General features: G+C 40.2%; 1 protein-coding gene across 4 annotated transcripts in view; it reads right to left on the bottom strand.

Annotated features, from left to right (window-relative positions):
• Positions 1 to 17,988, bottom strand: part of ssp3 (short spindle 3) — a 66,925-nt gene that overhangs the window by 14,195 nt on the left and 34,742 nt on the right. For all 4 annotated transcript variants that reach the window (XM_069308355.1, XM_045755780.2, XM_045755779.2 and 1 more), the window contains 9 exons: positions 11,797 to 11,919; positions 9,920 to 10,120; positions 8,329 to 8,541; positions 7,899 to 8,015; positions 6,779 to 6,922; positions 6,011 to 6,174; positions 3,730 to 3,928; positions 1,619 to 2,215; positions 690 to 800 (listed from right to left, as the gene is read on the bottom strand). In XM_069308355.1, coding sequence (XP_069164456.1) covers positions 690 to 800; positions 1,619 to 2,215; positions 3,730 to 3,928; positions 6,011 to 6,174; positions 6,779 to 6,922; positions 7,899 to 8,015; positions 8,329 to 8,541; positions 9,920 to 10,120; positions 11,797 to 11,919 — 1,869 coding nt within the window. The remainder of the gene's footprint in view (positions 1 to 689; positions 801 to 1,618; positions 2,216 to 3,729; positions 3,929 to 6,010; positions 6,175 to 6,778; positions 6,923 to 7,898; positions 8,016 to 8,328; positions 8,542 to 9,919; positions 10,121 to 11,796; positions 11,920 to 17,988) is intronic.

The following is a 17,988-nucleotide window of genomic DNA, read 5'->3' as shown; positions in this document are numbered from 1 at the left end:
ACTTCAAAAATAAAAATCATCATCAATCCAAAGCCTTTCCAAACTCTCCAGAGTATTACAAGTAACCACTAATGAAGTCCACTCACTAATCACCAGTTCGCTGCAGGGCTGTCTACTCCCACTAAGTGGCAGCAGCATCATACATGCAACAGTGTTTTCCTCGCCTTGAGCCATCTGGCAACTTAGTATGCAACAACAACATTGTTAAATGACCTGTTCCAGTCTGTGAAACCCTGCTTCTTGAGCACAATGGACTTATACAGTACACATATCGCTTCATGCGAGTGTTTTAGGAGTACCCGTCTTTATACAATTTTCCAAGCTGTTCTCCCAGTTCAGGACAGGTTGTGCATAGCAACGATTTGCTCAGTCGAGTTTATAACCCTTCATTCAATGTCAGGACTTAACCCCCTGGATATGTATTTGTTGTGCATCATGTACACTTGGTTTTTACTTCACCTTGTGTGGAGGTGTAGACTATGTGGCTTACCAACCAGGTAGTGCTTTTCCAGACATTTAGTGGCTAGTTTTGTTTTTGTGTAGTTACATATTTTTGGTTAGTTACCATTCACCTTCTATTGTCTGTCTGGAGGAGAGGGATAGCAATATCACAATGGATTATCTTACTGATAAAACAAGCTATAGTATAGACAGGATTGCTTTAAACACTATCACTTCTTCCCACCAACCTGAAGACGCTGCCAAGTGGAATCTGCCTGGTCTTTTATTGCTTGGTCTTGTGAAGAAATGGCAGGCTGTATATCTCCATCACACAACACATGAACAACCTCTGCTAAAACCTGCAGAAAAAATACTAAATATAGGAAATAATATTTAGCTTTTAATGAGATAAGTGCATAACTACAACTACCAGAACTTGAATAAATAATTTCCAGAGAAAAACAGCAAAGTGATAGCAGTAAAGTCTTCTGCAAGCATTCCATTCCCAGCAGAATTCTCTACAGATGTCTCCTACATTTGTATACTCCATCACCCTATACTACCCCTCTGTTTTATTTTTTATATCTGGTTTGATATTTTTTATATCCTCCCTTCCATTTTATCTCATTTACATGCTCTCTCATCATCCTTTAACAGTTAAATCCCTCTTCAAATCCAAGATATATTGCAGCGCTGCTCACACATTAAACCAAAATGTGTCTGGCAATTATCAGAAACCCACATGTGTATATACACCTTGAACACCTTGCTGCCTCACACGCTGCTATACTATACTGTACTCTACACTTTCTCTCGTCCATCTGTCTCAAAATGTATTAAAATGTTTAAGATAATTATACAATGGCCCGAATGAAGGTGGATGTCTTCAAGAGGAACTTGGACAAGTTCTTGCTAGAAGTGCCAAGTGGATATGTGGGCCTGCAGGCCGCTCCAAGCAACAGCCTGTGGACTAAGGGATCACAAATCGAGCCTGGCCTCAGACCGGGCTCAGGAAGTAGTAGAACTTCCAAAACCCTCTCCAGGTATACAATTAACTTTTATAAGAAATTTGTCGTTTAATTAATATATATTAGTGTCAAGCCCGTTATCTTTCATTTATTAAACTGGTCTTAAACTGGGAACTTAATTTACCAGTCACCTTATACAAATACCATACCTCAAATATAGCTGCTGAAGCTGTATCAGCAGGGAGATTAACAATTGTGTTTATACTGCTGTTGCTGCCCACCCTTGTTGTTTCAATTACAAGTTCATTGAGACGTTGCATCAAATAGTCAATCAAACTGCCAACTAAATTTGAGTAGAGAGTATGTCGGCAGTTATTTGTGTTTGCCCTGCACACCCCGAGAAGTACACGACCACTGTATCCCAGAGACTTTGCTGGTAACACACATGGTCTCTGTTCATTAGATTCTAAAATAACTTTCAAAACTGAATCAATCTTTGAGAAGCCATCTTGTGCACTGAATAACATCTGATCTGCAGCCTCTCTCTTGTCCATGATCCTTATCAATTCCAGTAAAGGCCTATCTAAAGCTGTCAGGTCAGCACTGGGCCAAGGGCCAGATCCCTGGTTAGCAACCAGTTTTGCTATTTGTTGTAGAGCCTTAATGATGCGGACTTTGTTGGGAGAATCTCTAAGAGAGGTTGGTTTAAAGGCACTATTGTATTCTTTTCCACGCGTGATCATCCGCGTCCTTATCTTCCTACATCTTCTTCTTAGAGCTTTATGTCGCTCTTTATCTCTTGTGACCTGAAATACAGAATAGCAGGTTTCAATAAAACTTGTTACAATTGTAATAAACCTAATACCAAATATATGGAGAAATATTATAATGCTTTTAACATTTCAATAAGTTTCTTAAATCATCCATGTTATGCAGTATTGCTACCAGCTGTAGCTTTTGAGACCAAAAATGAAACTTAGGAATTTATTTATATAAAGGTTTAAAATGTTATTAATACTGTATACTGAAAATGTTTCTGCAGAGCATAGTTACATATAATCTAATAGCCATAGAAACAAAACTTTCTGAAGTCCACCGTCAATGTCACATGTGCATCATATAAAATCCAAAAAACTTATTGCTATTATGGATGGAATGAACACAATGAGGACTTCTGTCTAATGCCTAAATATACAATTCTAGGGTTAATATATGCAATATTAAGCCTAATATTAAGCTTCAGGGGGTGGCCACCATTTGGCCCCTCCAGAAGCTATACTTATCAGTGAAGGGATATTGAGATCAACAGGGTTACATTCCAGTCCTCCAAATGATTTTTTTGTTCACTTTTAACCCAATAAAACAGATTTCCTGCACTCTCCTATATGGTACTGTGTAAATTAATTTATAATATTGTAACGGCCTTTAAACTCTCCTACTAATACTATCGAGTCTTGCACAATTAACCTAATGAGGATGCCGACAACTCTGAGATTATCAAGTGATGCACCACTTAGACAATCACATTTCTGTATACAGTATATAACAGTTTTCACACTTATCATTCTGTGCGCAATGTTTAAACCGAGCCAATATTTGTATGGTGGTGAGCCCCATACCATCCTGTAACTACACTTAGGTAACTGATTGAAGTTGTGTTCAACCAGTTCTTATCCCTAGACAAATAAATGACAATGAAAAATAAATTTATTATTTTAAAATGTGCAAAAGTTTGAAAGATAGATGCGAGGAACAAATTATGAACAATATATATTATCCAACTATATGATCCCACTAATATGTAACAAATACTGATCTTCAAGAGTATATATATTCCTTTCTAAAGTGGAAATAAAAATAATTCCATTCTGTATTTTAATAGAAATTGCAGAACAAATGACAAAATGACATATAAGTGAATATGATGGAAATATTATCATGCATTTCCTGACAGGGAATAAAGCAGAGAAATGGGAATAAGTAATAATATACAGTGGAACCTTGAGTGACGAGTGACTCCAGTTACGAGCATTTCGAGTAACGAGCGAGCCACTCGCAGAAAATTTGTCTCAATTGACAAACTTTCTCTCGATTAACAAGCAAACTACAATACATGGTGCTATCTAGTGTTCCTGCTGGTTTTCGGACGCCCTCGGACGACAGTGTTGTGGTTGTTTCGCAAGACAAAGTAAATTCGTTAATCGAGGCGCCACTGTATTGTTAAAAGTAATTTTCCACTATGATAATTCGAGCTCACTGTACAAAAAAAAAAAAATTTTGTAGAGAATTTATTGTAGTTTACGATAATCACACCATGTACCTGAGGATCATCAATATTAGCAGGAGCATCAACAATGTGCTTTAGATTATAGGTTTCACTATCTTCAGTGGACAAAACATCAGCCTGATGGAGTGCCTTTAACGCCTCTTGGTGCCGGCGCCCACGAAGATGACTCAGCAAGTATACTTCACTGGTGATCAGTGAATTGCAAAGTGTACACAGCTTCTTGGTCTCATATCTGAAAGAAAAAATAACACCTTCTTGGTTAAAATGCAAAATAAGCATAACAATTTTCTTACAAAATCTTTACCGATAACTAAAATTTTAAATTTAACCACTTGGCTACGAAATGCAACAACTGTCGGATGGTGGAATTAAGGCATTTGCTCGATATCTGATCTCCGACCATGTGCCTAGAATGTTTCCAAGTCGTGTAATGATTACTCAGGTCCTCTGATTTTCCAAACAGGTCCATGAACCTGGTAAATGCAGCCACCAGTTAGTGGCAAAATCAAATGTCATTTCGTGCAGAAACACCAAAAATTTACAATTATGACACCTTTGAATCATAACACTCACACCTCAAGCCTAATTTTTATATTTACTTTAAATAATATGTTATTTTACATAATGCTTTGTAAAAGATATACATTTACACTATATTTATACATACAGTACTGGAGGTGATTTACAGGCTGGAATAAATATTTTATTTTTATTTTTTAAATAGTTTTCTTCTTGCTCAACTCTTTCACTAATACATAATTCCTTGCCAAGTATGCTTACTGGTATATATATATGTATATTATATATATTATATATTTATTATATGCTATGTACAGTATTTGGATACTGCTGAATGTAGCTTGGGACCCCATTTAATCCTCTCACATATTACGATACATTTGTGCAATCTCAGCTTATTTAAAGGATCGATGGAATATCTATCTACTTTACCACAAGTCTGGTAGAGTAATGGATGCATACAAGCTTCACTGTCTTCCATTACTCAGATTCCCTTGCCAGAAGATCAATGATAGTACTGGGCTTCCATTCAGGTTTGAGGCATGAGAGAGCATCACACGAACATTCTTAAATATTGGTGCCTTCATTATACAGTGGAACCTCGAGTGACGAGCGGCTCTGGTTACTAGCAAGCCACTAGCAGAAAATATGTCTCGACTGATGAGCTTCCTCTCGATTAACGAGCATTCCTGCTGGTTCTCGGACACCTCCAACGACAGTTTTGTTGTTGCTTCACAAGACAAGTTTTCCATATGACGAGCTCGGTGCCGGAACGAATTAAACTCGTTAATCGAGGCGCCACTGTACAACACAAAATTTGTATAAATTTCATTTACCTCCTCTCCTAACAACAATGCATCTTAATCAAATCCACTCGAGAACAGGACATGATCATAATACCTAATGGTGGTAGGTACTTCGATCAAACATTTTGTCCTCTATTCAGGTGAATATGAGACTCCCTGGTCTTCCTCTCATGTCCTGCTTACTGTATACTTATACATCAATACAGGTGTACTTTCACAAAGAGAGTCATAAATTTGATTGTCCAAACTTCTGTTCTGGCCCATGTAAGCCTATCAATAAATTTTAGATAAATCTCTGCAATACCAACAATCTGGTTTTATCTGTATCTAATTTGATTTCAGATTTATACTGGTACAAAATACGAATTCCTATCTTGTTTCCAAATTGAATAGCCTCCCAAAATTACAGTACTATCTTATACATTACATTGGCATTTTTTACCCTAGCTTTATTTATGAAAATGCAACTTTATTTATATTTTACTGTGACTTGGTCTTGGTCTTTTAATTTTATTGTTTTCCAATGCACCTTCCTAGGTGCAACAGATTCCTTCTACATTTGAAAAGTAAAATAGATTTGTTTAAAGATATTTTACAAGAAATATGAAGGAATATAGGAAGTTCGTGTACAAAGTACACACGAGACATTAGATTTACTATCTCCTTTAAAAATGTACAGTATTGGTAATGAACAAAATTTAGGTCTTCATTTTGTAAAGACAGCATGCTACCTATACCTTAAGATATTATATTATTAAATATGACCGAAAAAGTAAGATTAATAATTCTAACAAATAATAATAATTCTTAATTCTTATTAATTAATAATCTGATTAATAATTCTTACTTTTTCGGTCATATTTAATAATATATGTCTACAGGAAAGACTGCTACCAAAATATACTTAAGATATTAATATACATAAATTTATATCCAGACCAAATCTTACACTAATTTTAGGTGCAACCCAAATTTAACACACTGCAAACCTGATAAGTCTTGGGGCATCATCACATCCTCTTGAATATTTCATAATTGAAGATTCAAGAGCTCGCTGCCTAATTTGCTCAATGTTTTCTTCATGACGACGAGCAGATTCTTCTTGCTTCTGTTGAATCTTCTTGACCAATTCAGACTCTTTAGCTTGTTGAGCCTAAAAAAAAGATAAAATAAAAAACTTCTTATATAATATAGTACTAATATCAGAATTTAAACAACAAAGAAGTGTAAATAAAATTGAAGAGTACCAAAGAAAGAAAATGAGAGGAAAAAACAATTAACAGTGAGATAGTGAACAGAAACAATGATGCTATGTACTATATGTAATTTTATTTAAATTATTATTATATTATTATTAATAAGGATCAGGGATGACTTGTGATAGAAAAAACAAGGCAACCAGATAGTACATGAGCTAATGAATAAAGGAAACGGACAAGCACAGAATATGTGTAAAAAAGTAGTAAATAAAATGATAAGGAACATGTAACAGGTCAGAGTCAGACAGTGAACATGGTAACAAAAAAAGAACTTATGGATACAGGAATCTCTATAGAGTAATATTTAAGACAATAAATATATTATAATGAAAAATTTTAGTGCAGAGTATATATATAAAGTTTACTGCAGGAAAAATGAGAAAACAATGAACAAGAGGCATAGAGCACATGACACTAGTCAATATCAAGTAAAAATACTTATATAGTGAACCAACATTTATCTGTTTTCCCGCTATGAAGACACTAGTGCACACAAACCTGCTGTAGTGCCGACAATCTCTCCTCACGATCTCTTGCTTTCTCTCGAGCCTGTTCCAAAAGTTCTTCCCGCCGTTCTGCTTGCTGCCGATCAATACGTTCACAGCGCCGACGCCTCTTTTCACACAGTTCTGCCATTCTAGCCTGAAATAAAACAGTAAATTCTATTTATAACAAATGTTACTTTCTACACATTTAATATAACCTACATAATTTTCCACAATTACCAGAAAATTGAGAAAAAGTTATCAGAAAAGTACTCTTAATCATTTGAGAGCACTTTTAATCTTGCAGCCAAGTCTGGCAGCTAAAAGAAAGGCAAAGTTATTACTGATTGCCATTGACTGTGGGAACAATGGTCATAAATGCAATGCTTAGTCAACAAATTATGAATAAAGTATCTGAATTGTAATTCTGGGCTTCGTATTTTAGGACATGTTGTCCAAGTATTCTCATGGTATACTTACTTTTCATCAAGTTTGTGTCACTCTTCCAAATGTATTCTTCGATCCAGCAAATATATGGCAATCTCGGGAGTTCAGATGTTTTATTAGGAATATGCAAGCAGCAAAAGGTCTTTTTAGGAAGCCATCTTGATTTTTATTAATTAATGCGATTTGAAATATAATTAACCATTTCTAAATGAATTTTAAAATAACTAAAACATTATTGCAAAGACATTTGTTTGGTATCACTACAAACCTCAGACGTGTTTCTCTAAGTGTGTGTATTAGTATATTTAAATCACTGAGAAAAATACTATAATTATATTAACTTAAATCTTTGCCCATATCACCAACTCATTACACTACAGTACTTCTTTAGTAGTCCTATCAATTACCGACACTGCACTGTTGAAAGCTTACTACTGGACAAGTTACTGAATTTAAACAAAAAATTTATGCCTTCAACATATGAAATATTTGTGCACAACATTTGTGCATTCCTTATGCACAAAACAGTGTTTAAGAATTATTATAAAGCTTATATTTTTTTATCTCTGGGTCAATGACTCCTCATGAAAGTGGGAAATGGGGAACAATAATACTGTAATGTATTTACAGTATTTTTTTTTTTTAAATATGTTTGGTGTTAAAGAAGAATGAATTAATATTCTCACCTGCCTTTCTGCCTCAAGTGCTTTGCGTCTCTCTTGAGCTGCAACCTCTTTAGCTGCTTTTTCTTCTTGTCTTCGAGTACGTTCCTCAGCCATGTCCGCCAAACGAGACTCGTGGCTCTTAAGAATGAACACAACTTCAGAAATATATAAAGTAAAGGTGTTTATATACCATGGATGACTAATTCAAGTTTACAAAATGGTTTTGCTACTATATTGTTGTGAACACTGCAGTAATAAGAAGCGTTAGGATACAACAATAAAAAGTTCAATATGTTTGTTAACATTTTATAGTTATATAAAGACATAACCATAGAAAACCATAGATTGTCAAGGTAATACTAGCCACCTAAGCAAATCTTTACTGAAAAAATATGCATTATTTGCAAAAAAAAAAAAAAAAACTATTTATACATGCAAGGATAATACTTACTTGGTGCTGTTGCATAATATCATGAAGTTTATTCTGTGCTTCTAAGCCATTGATAAAGGCTATTTCTTTGGCTTTGTTTTCTTCATCGTGGGCTTTGTTTACTATTTCCTGGAGGTATTGCTTGCGTTTTTCTTCAGCTCGTTTCATCTTGCGGTGAAATAACTCTCTCTTCTTGTCTAATAGACATTCCTTGTCCTGTCGTACCTCTTCAATCTGAGTTGTGGAGAAAAACAAAAATGTTTGGAAAAGGAATATTGGTGGTGATAAAACAGTTACATGACAAACATTTCCTTCCTTTCCATAACAGTGACAGCTTTCTCAATCAGTGCACTCTTTTAAATGTGTATTAAATGTTAAATTTACTTTAGCTTTGGATTTTACTGTAAATTATACTGTACAGTACTATCTTTACAGATATGTACCGCCTCAACCTCTCCACCAGCAGATAGGAGGTAAATAACCTTCTAGACATGCAAGAACTGACACCCCCAGTTCTGCACACTAGTCTGATTGTAACCATGATGTGTGCTGGTCTGATTGTCAGTATGCCTGACTGATGTTGCCTGTCTGCATATTTAACTGCATCTGTCTGCTCGATTGAATTTGTCTGATTGGTATTTACTGCCTAAAACGAACTGATTTTAGTCAACTAATATTGACCATCTGGTTTGACTGGCATTGACTATTTGATTGACTACGAGGGATACAAAACTACAATTCAATATGTATTACACACACACCTACTATATAATAATTTGAAGAGTACCTACAGTTAACTACATCAGTTGAAAAAATCCACCTAAATTCAAACTCCTTTCACAAAGTAGCATAATGTACTGAACTCTGAATTAAAGCAGAAACAACTATTCATTAAAGCTCCTATTGTATTAATAGAGCAACAGTTCAAGCAAAATATTGTGAGCTACATTTCTGCCAATATTTCTACTTGTCCTTAGGTAATTCAGGTTATTTTAAACTATACATTTTTCCGTTAAATAATCCTAAAATAGAGAAGTACAGTTTACGGAAATTACGCGCCAATATTTAGTCTTAATGCAATGCGTCTCCAGTGAACCAAAAATGATTCCATTATGTAAATAACATTATGATATTTTATTTCATTTGTCTCCTTGAAAGTCAGACTTCTACACTACTTTCATAATATACCTGAATTATGACTTACAATATGAGTATGCATACAATGTTAATTATATTTGAAGCTTAAATGATCCAATTCAAAATAAATATTTGATCCCTATGTTTTATGTTATTAGATTTTTAATATAAAAAATATTTCAATTCAAGTGCAAAGAAATTTTTACAAGATATTCAATCACTAAATATATATTCAATCCTGCTGAAAATGCTGTGTCCTACGAGCCCTACACGCGTGACATTGTACTATGGATCTCATACACACAACTGCATAATGTAGGCTCCATACTTATGACTGCATAATAAGAGCTCCAGACTAAAAATTTACATTAATAATGTGAATTTTTTTATGAATAGTTAATTTTTGTCTATTACTACTAATTAGTTATCACTGGCATTATAGAGACAATAATTCTGAAAAAATTTGAAAATATACCTTCTTAAATAAATCTTTCAATTTATCTGTTTTTGCCTGTATAAAATTCTCCCGGAGTTCCTGTGCTTTTGCCAACTTTTCTTCATGTCGTCGCATCTTTTCTGATAATGACCGCTTTCTGGATGGGGATGATAACTTCTCGTGGATGTGTAGAACACGGCCAGGGTGACGTAGCTCGTCCAGCGACTCCATTGCATCTACCTATAATGGGTAATAAAATTAATTTTTTTTTTTTCCAATACAATTCCAAACAAAAAATTCATTATAGAATTTAATATGCTATTTACTAGGCACTGTACAGTGAAACCTCAATACACTGGGCTTTTTTTGAACCAGGCCCTTCTAAAGAACTGCACAGTATACAGTTTAACCTAACAATACATGTTTATTAAACACATTTTTGCCATAAAGCAGTTTATATCTAATGTGCAATAAATGAAAGTGTTTGCACTATTGTAACATAATATTTACGTGAGCATTCACAAATGCTCACCTGGTCATTCCGCTAAAACAGCCATGTTCGACTCCCACCCCAAACTCCCATCACCACCACTACACTACACACACAAATCACAATAGCGTGAGGCATCAAATGAACAAATCCACAAGGGCCGTGATAAGGGTTCGAACCTACGTCTGAGAAGATCCCAGACGCGCCTTAATCGACTGTGCCACGACATGGTAAAAGAATTGCAACTGGAAATTCAACTGATCTAACACGGATCCTACAGTCTCTCCGAGACACAAACCAGCCACTTTTCACTCCCACTAACCTCCTCACCCACTAACTCCCTCTCTTACACCTCTCGCTACCCCCCCCCACAACCTCTCGCTCTCCCCCCCCACAACCTCTCACTCACCCCCCCCCCCCCCAACATCTTTCTCCCCCTCACCCACAACCTCTCATTCACCCCCTCCCACAACCTCTCACTCACCCCCCCCCCAACATCTTTCTCCCCCTCACCCAAAACCTCTTTCTCTCCCCCCCCCCCAACAATCTCTCGCTCTCCTTCTCTCACAACCTCTTTCTCTCCCCCCCCACCCTCCACAACCTATCGCCCCCCCCCCCCCTCACAATCTCTTGCTCACCTTCCCACAACATCTTTCTCCCCCCCCCCACCCACCCACAACCTCTCCCACCCACCACCTCCCACTCCCACCCACTACCTTTTACTCCCACCCACCAACTCCCCCACTGAACTATATGTTTAACAGATCTCTAACCCTCTCCATAGAAAACAGAAGAAAATTTCCTATTATGCGTTCACATGCATTATTCATTTCTTTCCACCTTTTAAAATGAGAGGATTAATTCATTAGCTCCCTCGCCTCTCATAAGTCTAATCGTCGAAGCTTCATTTATCTCTGAAATTCTATCCCCAATACTCTATAAGTTCAATCACATCATCATCATCTCGGTATTAGTATTTCTTGGGCTATGAGAATAATCTTGGGATTATTCGCATGGTTTCATTTTGTACATTCTACTTATTTATTCTGCCTTAACCGAAACCAGACAAGACAGGGGGCAGCGTAATCAGTAAGAGATCTCACTGTATGCCATGTGATTCCCATTGGAATGTTCAATGTAGAATGTAATTAATAATTGTGTACGGTAAGGGTTTGTAAGCCCCTTGAGGGACCTTATAGAGACGTAGGTAGAAATAGCCTAAGCTTCTTCACTTCCCTTTTGAGATGTACAGGGTACTTCATTTTATTAAATAAACTTACTCGAACTATTGCAGAGTAACCGCGAAACCCCCCCCCCCCCCCCTAGAAAAGAATAAATCCAAAAGGTGAAAACAAATATTAAAATAAAAAAATTAAGCAATAAGCTAAAAAAAAGTGTACACTGAAGAAATTGGTGAGCGACTTACTTGGTCTGCCCAGCTTAGTGATGACAGAAGACTGTCGTAGGGCGGCGTGAGAGGTGATGTTGCCCTGCCTCCTGCCCCAAACACATCACTTCCCTCTTCCTCGCAGTCGTCAACATCCTCCACCTAAGAACATAAGAACATAAGCTAACTGCAGAAGGCCTATTGGCCCACACGAGGCCGCTCCTATCATGGCAATAAGCCTTACTCAGCATTATTACATCCAACTTCACTAGACTCGCATCAACGCGCTAGGCCTAATCAGAGACCGGGTCAGGAGCAGGTGGAGGAGGGGGGGTGGGGGTGGGGAAGGGGTAGTAATAGCCCATGGAACCATAATAATTTAGTTAAATCCGGTTTAATCAGTATCCAAACTCTGCGGGTTTAATAATCCTCAACTCCACTCATCTAGGGTCAGCAGCCGACGACTCACCGTTCACTCAACGTGCGTCCCTTTTCCGACGCAACTCTCCAACTTGAGCGTCATCCAGGTGGAGTTTCCTCGTGGTACAATGTCGTGATGGTCAAGAACATGACAGTCCTGTTAACTTGCTCTACCCCTGATCATGGGGAGGCGAGGGTGGACAGGGGCAGGTGAAGGATGGACAGAGAGGCAGGCCAGGATTGACAAGGGCAGGCGAGGATTGACAGGGGTAGGCGAGGATTGACAGGGGCAGGCGAGGATTGACAGGGGCAGGCGAGGATTGACAGGGGCAGGCGAGGATTGACAGGGGCAGGCGAGGATTGACAGGGGCAGGCGAGGATTGACAGGGGCAGGCGAGGATTGACAGGGGCAGGCGAGGATTGACAAGGGCAGAAGTACTTGAGGTGGAAGGGAAGGTTGAACCTTTAATAAACTGTGTATAGGCTGCAAAATGTTGGCCACCCCAGACAGCACGGCTCCTGTGCCAGGCAAGTCCACTACGGGCTCACCATAGCCCGTGCTACTTGGAACTTGTTCAGAGTAGCTGAATCTATAACAACAACAACTGCAGAATGTTGTTGTTTTAGATTCAGCTACTTAGAACAAAAGTTCCAAAGTAGCACGGGCTATGTGGTGATCATGTGTGCCCTGTTTCTTCTCTAATACAGTGACGTGACGTTAGAGACAACAGTGATGAATATTATTGTGGTTGTTGTTGCTGACTGCAATGGGTGACAACTACGGTGATGACTTGTTGAAGGATGGTAGTTGCAGCAGTAAAAAAATACAATTGTGGTAATTGTAGTGGCGGTGATGGCAATGGTGATAGTTGTTCCTAGTAGGCAAGGCGGAGATGGTAGTCGTGATTGTGATGACGGTAACAATGGTGGTGATTGTTTTGCGTGGAGGTAGGTGGTAGATGTGGCGGTGGTACTAGTAATTGTGGTGATGAGGCAGCGGTGACGGAAGTGATTGTGGTGGGGCGGCAATGCCGATAAATATTATGCTTAAAGCTGCGCCAGAGGTGGCGATCGTTGTAGCAGCTGTGATTGTTGTGGCCAGCGAAGGTAGCAGCGGTGACGGATGTTGTTGAAGGTGACGCCACGGCTGATGGCGAGATAGTTGCTGCTGCTGTTGATAAACAGGAATGGTGGTGATGTGGTGGTGGTGCTGCTTACCTAACCATCTTGATGCTAAGTCAGGTCTACCTCTATATGCCCCGCCTACCAGCCTTGCTGTACCCGTTGGCTTAGAATTCAACTTTCCTGACGTTCGAATTCTTTATCGACTCTGGCACTGAGGATGGAGGTGGCTTCCACACACACATTCTTTCAGTGGAGGCGATGAGTCACAATAACGTGGCTGAAGTATGTTGACCAGACCACACACTAGAAGGTGAAGGGACGACGACGTTTCGGTCCGTCCTGGACCATTCTCAAGTCGAGAATGGTCCAGAACGGACCGAAACGTCGTCGTCCCTTCACCTTCTAGTGTGTGGTCTGGTCAACATTCTTTCAGTGGATTTTACTTGTTAATCTCCCGGACTAGGCACGAGTATTTCCTTACATGTCTTCCACTCATTTGCGATTCCATATTCAACCCGTGTCCTCCCAACTTTCTTCAAATTTAAAAGAGGCTATCTTTGTCCCGTGATTATTCCCCCTCAGAATCGCGTGCTGTGTCTCATGCTCCTTTTCCCTCGTGGCATAGAGGCAGGTTGTTGTTGTTGTTAAAGATTTAGCTACTCAGGACGAAGTGTCCATGTAGCACGGGCTATGGTGAGCCCGTAAATAGAGGCAGGAACAAGTGGTGAAGAAATAGAGGTCAGGGCAGGACTAGTGCACTAAAAGCGACAGAAAAGTGCATGATGACAGGAATGGACAAAGCAGGAATGGAATCTCGTAGCCTGGTGGATAGCGCGCAGGATTCGTAATTCTGTGGCGCGGGTTCGATTCCCGCACGAGGCAGAAACAAATGGGCAAAGTTTCTTTCACCCTGAATGCCCCTGTTACCTAGCAGTAAATAGGTACCTGGGAGTTAGTCAGCTGTCACGGGCTGCTTCCTGGGGGGTGGAGGCCTGGTCGAGGACCGGGCCGCGGGGACACTAAAGCCCCGAAATCATCTCAAGATAACCTCAAGATGAACTATATATATATATTATATATATATAAAGTGGGGGGGGGGGGGGTTCTGGAGGTCTTCACAGTAGAGCTAGAAGTTCCTGAGCTAAGATGGATGGAACCAAAGCGAGCAATATTGGAAGAACTTTGAGATAACATGAAAAAAGCACCCATTAGAGCTGGATCCGTTAAAGGTCTTGTGTCCGGATATCACTGCGGATACTACGAGAAGGAGCGGAAACCTTGTGCTTGTTGCTCACCACGATTGTTAACATGTCACTGGAAACAACACTTGTAATGCCAACATATAATAATAATAATAATAATGAAACAGAAGGTATTAAACTACAGGCCAGAATTTCTTCCTTGCATAGCATGCAAGGTGATGGTGGTAGTGTTGGTGAGGTTGGTAATGGTGGTAGTGTTGGTGAGGTTGGTAATGGTGGTAGTGTTGGTGAGGGTGGTAGTGTTGGTGAGGGTGGTAATGGTGGTAGTGTTGGTGAGGGTGGTAATGGTGGTAGTGTTGGTGAGGGTGGTAATGGTGGTAGTGTTGGTGAGGGTGGTAATGGTGGTAGTGTTGGTGAGGGTGGTAATGGTGGTAGTGTTGGTGAGGGTGGTAATGGTGGTAGTGTTGGTGAGGGTGGTAATGGTGGTAGTGTTGGTGAGGGTGGTAATGGTGGTAGTGTTGGTGAGGGTGGTAATGGTGGTAGTGTTGGTGAGGTTGGTAATGGTGGTAGTGTTGGTGAGGTTGGTAATGGTGGTAGTGTTGGTGAGGTTGGTAATGGTGGTAGTGTTGGTGAGGGTGGTAATGGTGGTAGTGTTGGTGAGGGTGGTAATGGTGGTAGTGTTGGTGAGGGTGGTAATGGTGGTAGTGTTGGTGAGGGTGGTAATGGTGGTAGTGTTGGTGAGAGTGGTAATGGTGGTAGTGTTGGTGAGGGTGGTAATGGTGGTAGTGTTGGTGAGAGTGGTAATGGTGGTAGTGTTGGTGAGGGTGGTAATGGTGGTAGTGTTGGTGAGGGTGGTAATGGTGGTAGTGTTGGTGAGGGTGGTAATGGTGGTAGTGTTGGTGAGGGTGGTAATGGTTGTAGTGTTGGTGAGAGTGGTAATGGTGGTAGTGTTGGTGAGGGTGGTAATGGTGGTAGTGTTGGTGAGGGTGGTAATGGTGGTAGTGTTGGTGAGGGTGGTAATGGTGGTAGTGTTGGTGAGGGTGGTAATGGTGGTAGTGTTGGTGAGGCTGGTAATGGTGGCAGTGTTGGTGAGGTTGGTAATGGTGGTAGTGTTGGTGAGGTTGGTAATGGTGGTAGTGTTGGTGAGGTTGGTAATGGTGGTAGTGTTGGTGAGGTTGGTAATGGTGGTAGTGTTGGTGAGGTTGGTAATGGTGGTAGTGTTGGTGGCAGCGGTATACAGTATTTAAGCGCTCCACTATAGCCCCATTCCAGATTCCCAAGGCCTGGCGTACGGATGTGGTGGTGGCATTGGAAGCGGATTATTCTTACAGTATTCTTACATTCATCATATTCTTACCTTTCTCTTACCTACTACCCACCTCACTCTATTACCTTATATTTACCAGTACCTTCCTCCTCTTTTTGACCACCATCTGGTCACCACTTGGTCCGGGAGACATCTCCTGTCACGCAGGGTGCAGTCGCGCCTCCACAGATCTCCAGTATCATCTATTGATACTGGTAATGGCTCAAAAGGGCCTCCACTTACGGGCTATTCATGCCCGTGCCACCTTTTGGGTGGCTTAATCCTCATCAATCAATCACCTCCTCTTTCATTCACGGGCTATTCATGCCCGTGCCACCTCTTGGGTAACTTAATCTTCATCAATCTGAACGGTACTCAGTTACAGCCCCGCTCCTCTACCAGGTAAGTCCACTACGAGCTCACCATAGCCCGTACTACTTGCAACTTTTTGTCCCCAGCAGCTGAATCTTAAAACAACAACTTCTTTCTCCTTACGGGCTATTCATGCCCGTGCCACCTCCTGGGTGGCTGAATCTTCATCAATCAATCTCTTCTTTCACACGGCTTAATGGTCTAGGACGGACCGAAACGTCGTCGTTTCTCCACTTTCTGACGTGTGGTTTGGGCATCTTACCATTCATACATTTACCCGCATCAGTTGGTTTACGATACGGGAGACATCTCCCGTCACGCAGGGTGCAGTCGCACCTCTACAGAGATCTCCAGTATCAGCTAATGATACTGGTAATGGCTCAAAAGGGCCACCACTTACGGGTTATTCATACCTGTGCCACCTTTTGGGTGGCTTAATCTTCATCAATCTTCATCATCGGTTTACGATACACGTCTGTGATGAATCCTCTAGAATTACCGTCCACGAGAACACCGAGGAATGGTATTCCGTCTCCCGCACTGTCTCGACAGCGAACCAACCATTGCTCGATGCTCTCGTGGACGGTAATTCTGAAAGATTCATCACAGATGATTGATTGATGAAGATTAAGCCACCCAAAAGGTGGCACGGGCATGAATAGCCCGCAAGTGGTGGCCCTTGTAAGCCAACCCAGTATCAAAAGCTGATACTGGAGATCTGTGGAGGTGCGACTGCACCCAGCGTGACGGGAGATGTCTCCCGGACCAAATGGTGACCAGATGGTGATTCATCACAGATGTGTATCGTAACCCAAGTGAAGCAGGTGAATGTATGAATGGTATAAGTGAATACATTTTTTGTCCTACCACAGACATGGCCACACATTTACAATGCTAACTAGCATATACAATTTCTTCTGTCCTCCATGGACAGGCGTTAGGAAAAAAAAAAGTCACGAGTACATATGTAGTTTGTGCTATATACATGCTTTTCCTAGCAACTCTTGCACCATGAACACGAAAGAATTCGCCATATTGTTGTACATAACGATTCCAGCAATGCAGAATTCAAGGAAATCTTTAGTATGAAGCCAAGCGGCCACTTGAGCGGGGACAATCGGCCCCCAGGAGTGGGATTATGTGTACGAGGACCAACACACCCACACCTCCAACTTAATTATATTTGATAACATGTGTAGCTGAAGCTAGTTTGCTGTTAACTACTTATTATAGCACTTGTAGTTTGTCCTTGCATGAGTATTCAAGGAGAAACTTGATAACATCATCGTTTGTTTGTCTTATAACTGTAAACGAAAAATTCGGGGCCAAAATTTTGAAAACGCAATTGACTTAATATTAACAAACAGAAGCTGTCTAGCAGCAGCAAGTGGGAGAGGGAACGGTAGCGATGAGCAGCCCCCGACACCCCAACCCCACTCTAGCGCTCCCGTAAAGAAATGCCCAAATCCCCGTACCATAGAGAAAGGCTTACGTCCTTTAATCCGGGGATCCGTGTTGGAGTTCCTATTACACTTTAACTTTTGTTTTTGTCTCGTGTCTGTGGCAGCGCGGCCAGAAGCTGGCGCCGCCACATGTGCCAACCAAGTGCTATCATCTTGCTGGGAATACTAATACCAGCTCCTTCATACCAAGAGTAACTGTTATCTTGCCCATTTTGCACTCCACCAATTACAATAGCAGTCAGGTGGGCATCATAATACACTTATGGTTATCATAATAGGCTACAGTAGCCTTTTCGCAGCGTATATCAGTATCTTTTTTTTTTAATCCTCTATTAAATATATA

This window comes from Procambarus clarkii, chromosome 62, assembly GCF_040958095.1.
Source record: "Procambarus clarkii isolate CNS0578487 chromosome 62, FALCON_Pclarkii_2.0, whole genome shotgun sequence".
In the NCBI taxonomy this organism is placed as follows: domain Eukaryota; kingdom Metazoa; phylum Arthropoda; class Malacostraca; order Decapoda; family Cambaridae; genus Procambarus; species Procambarus clarkii.
Note: the sequence above shows the minus strand (reverse complement) of the source record. Positions and strands in the feature narration are given on the sequence as shown.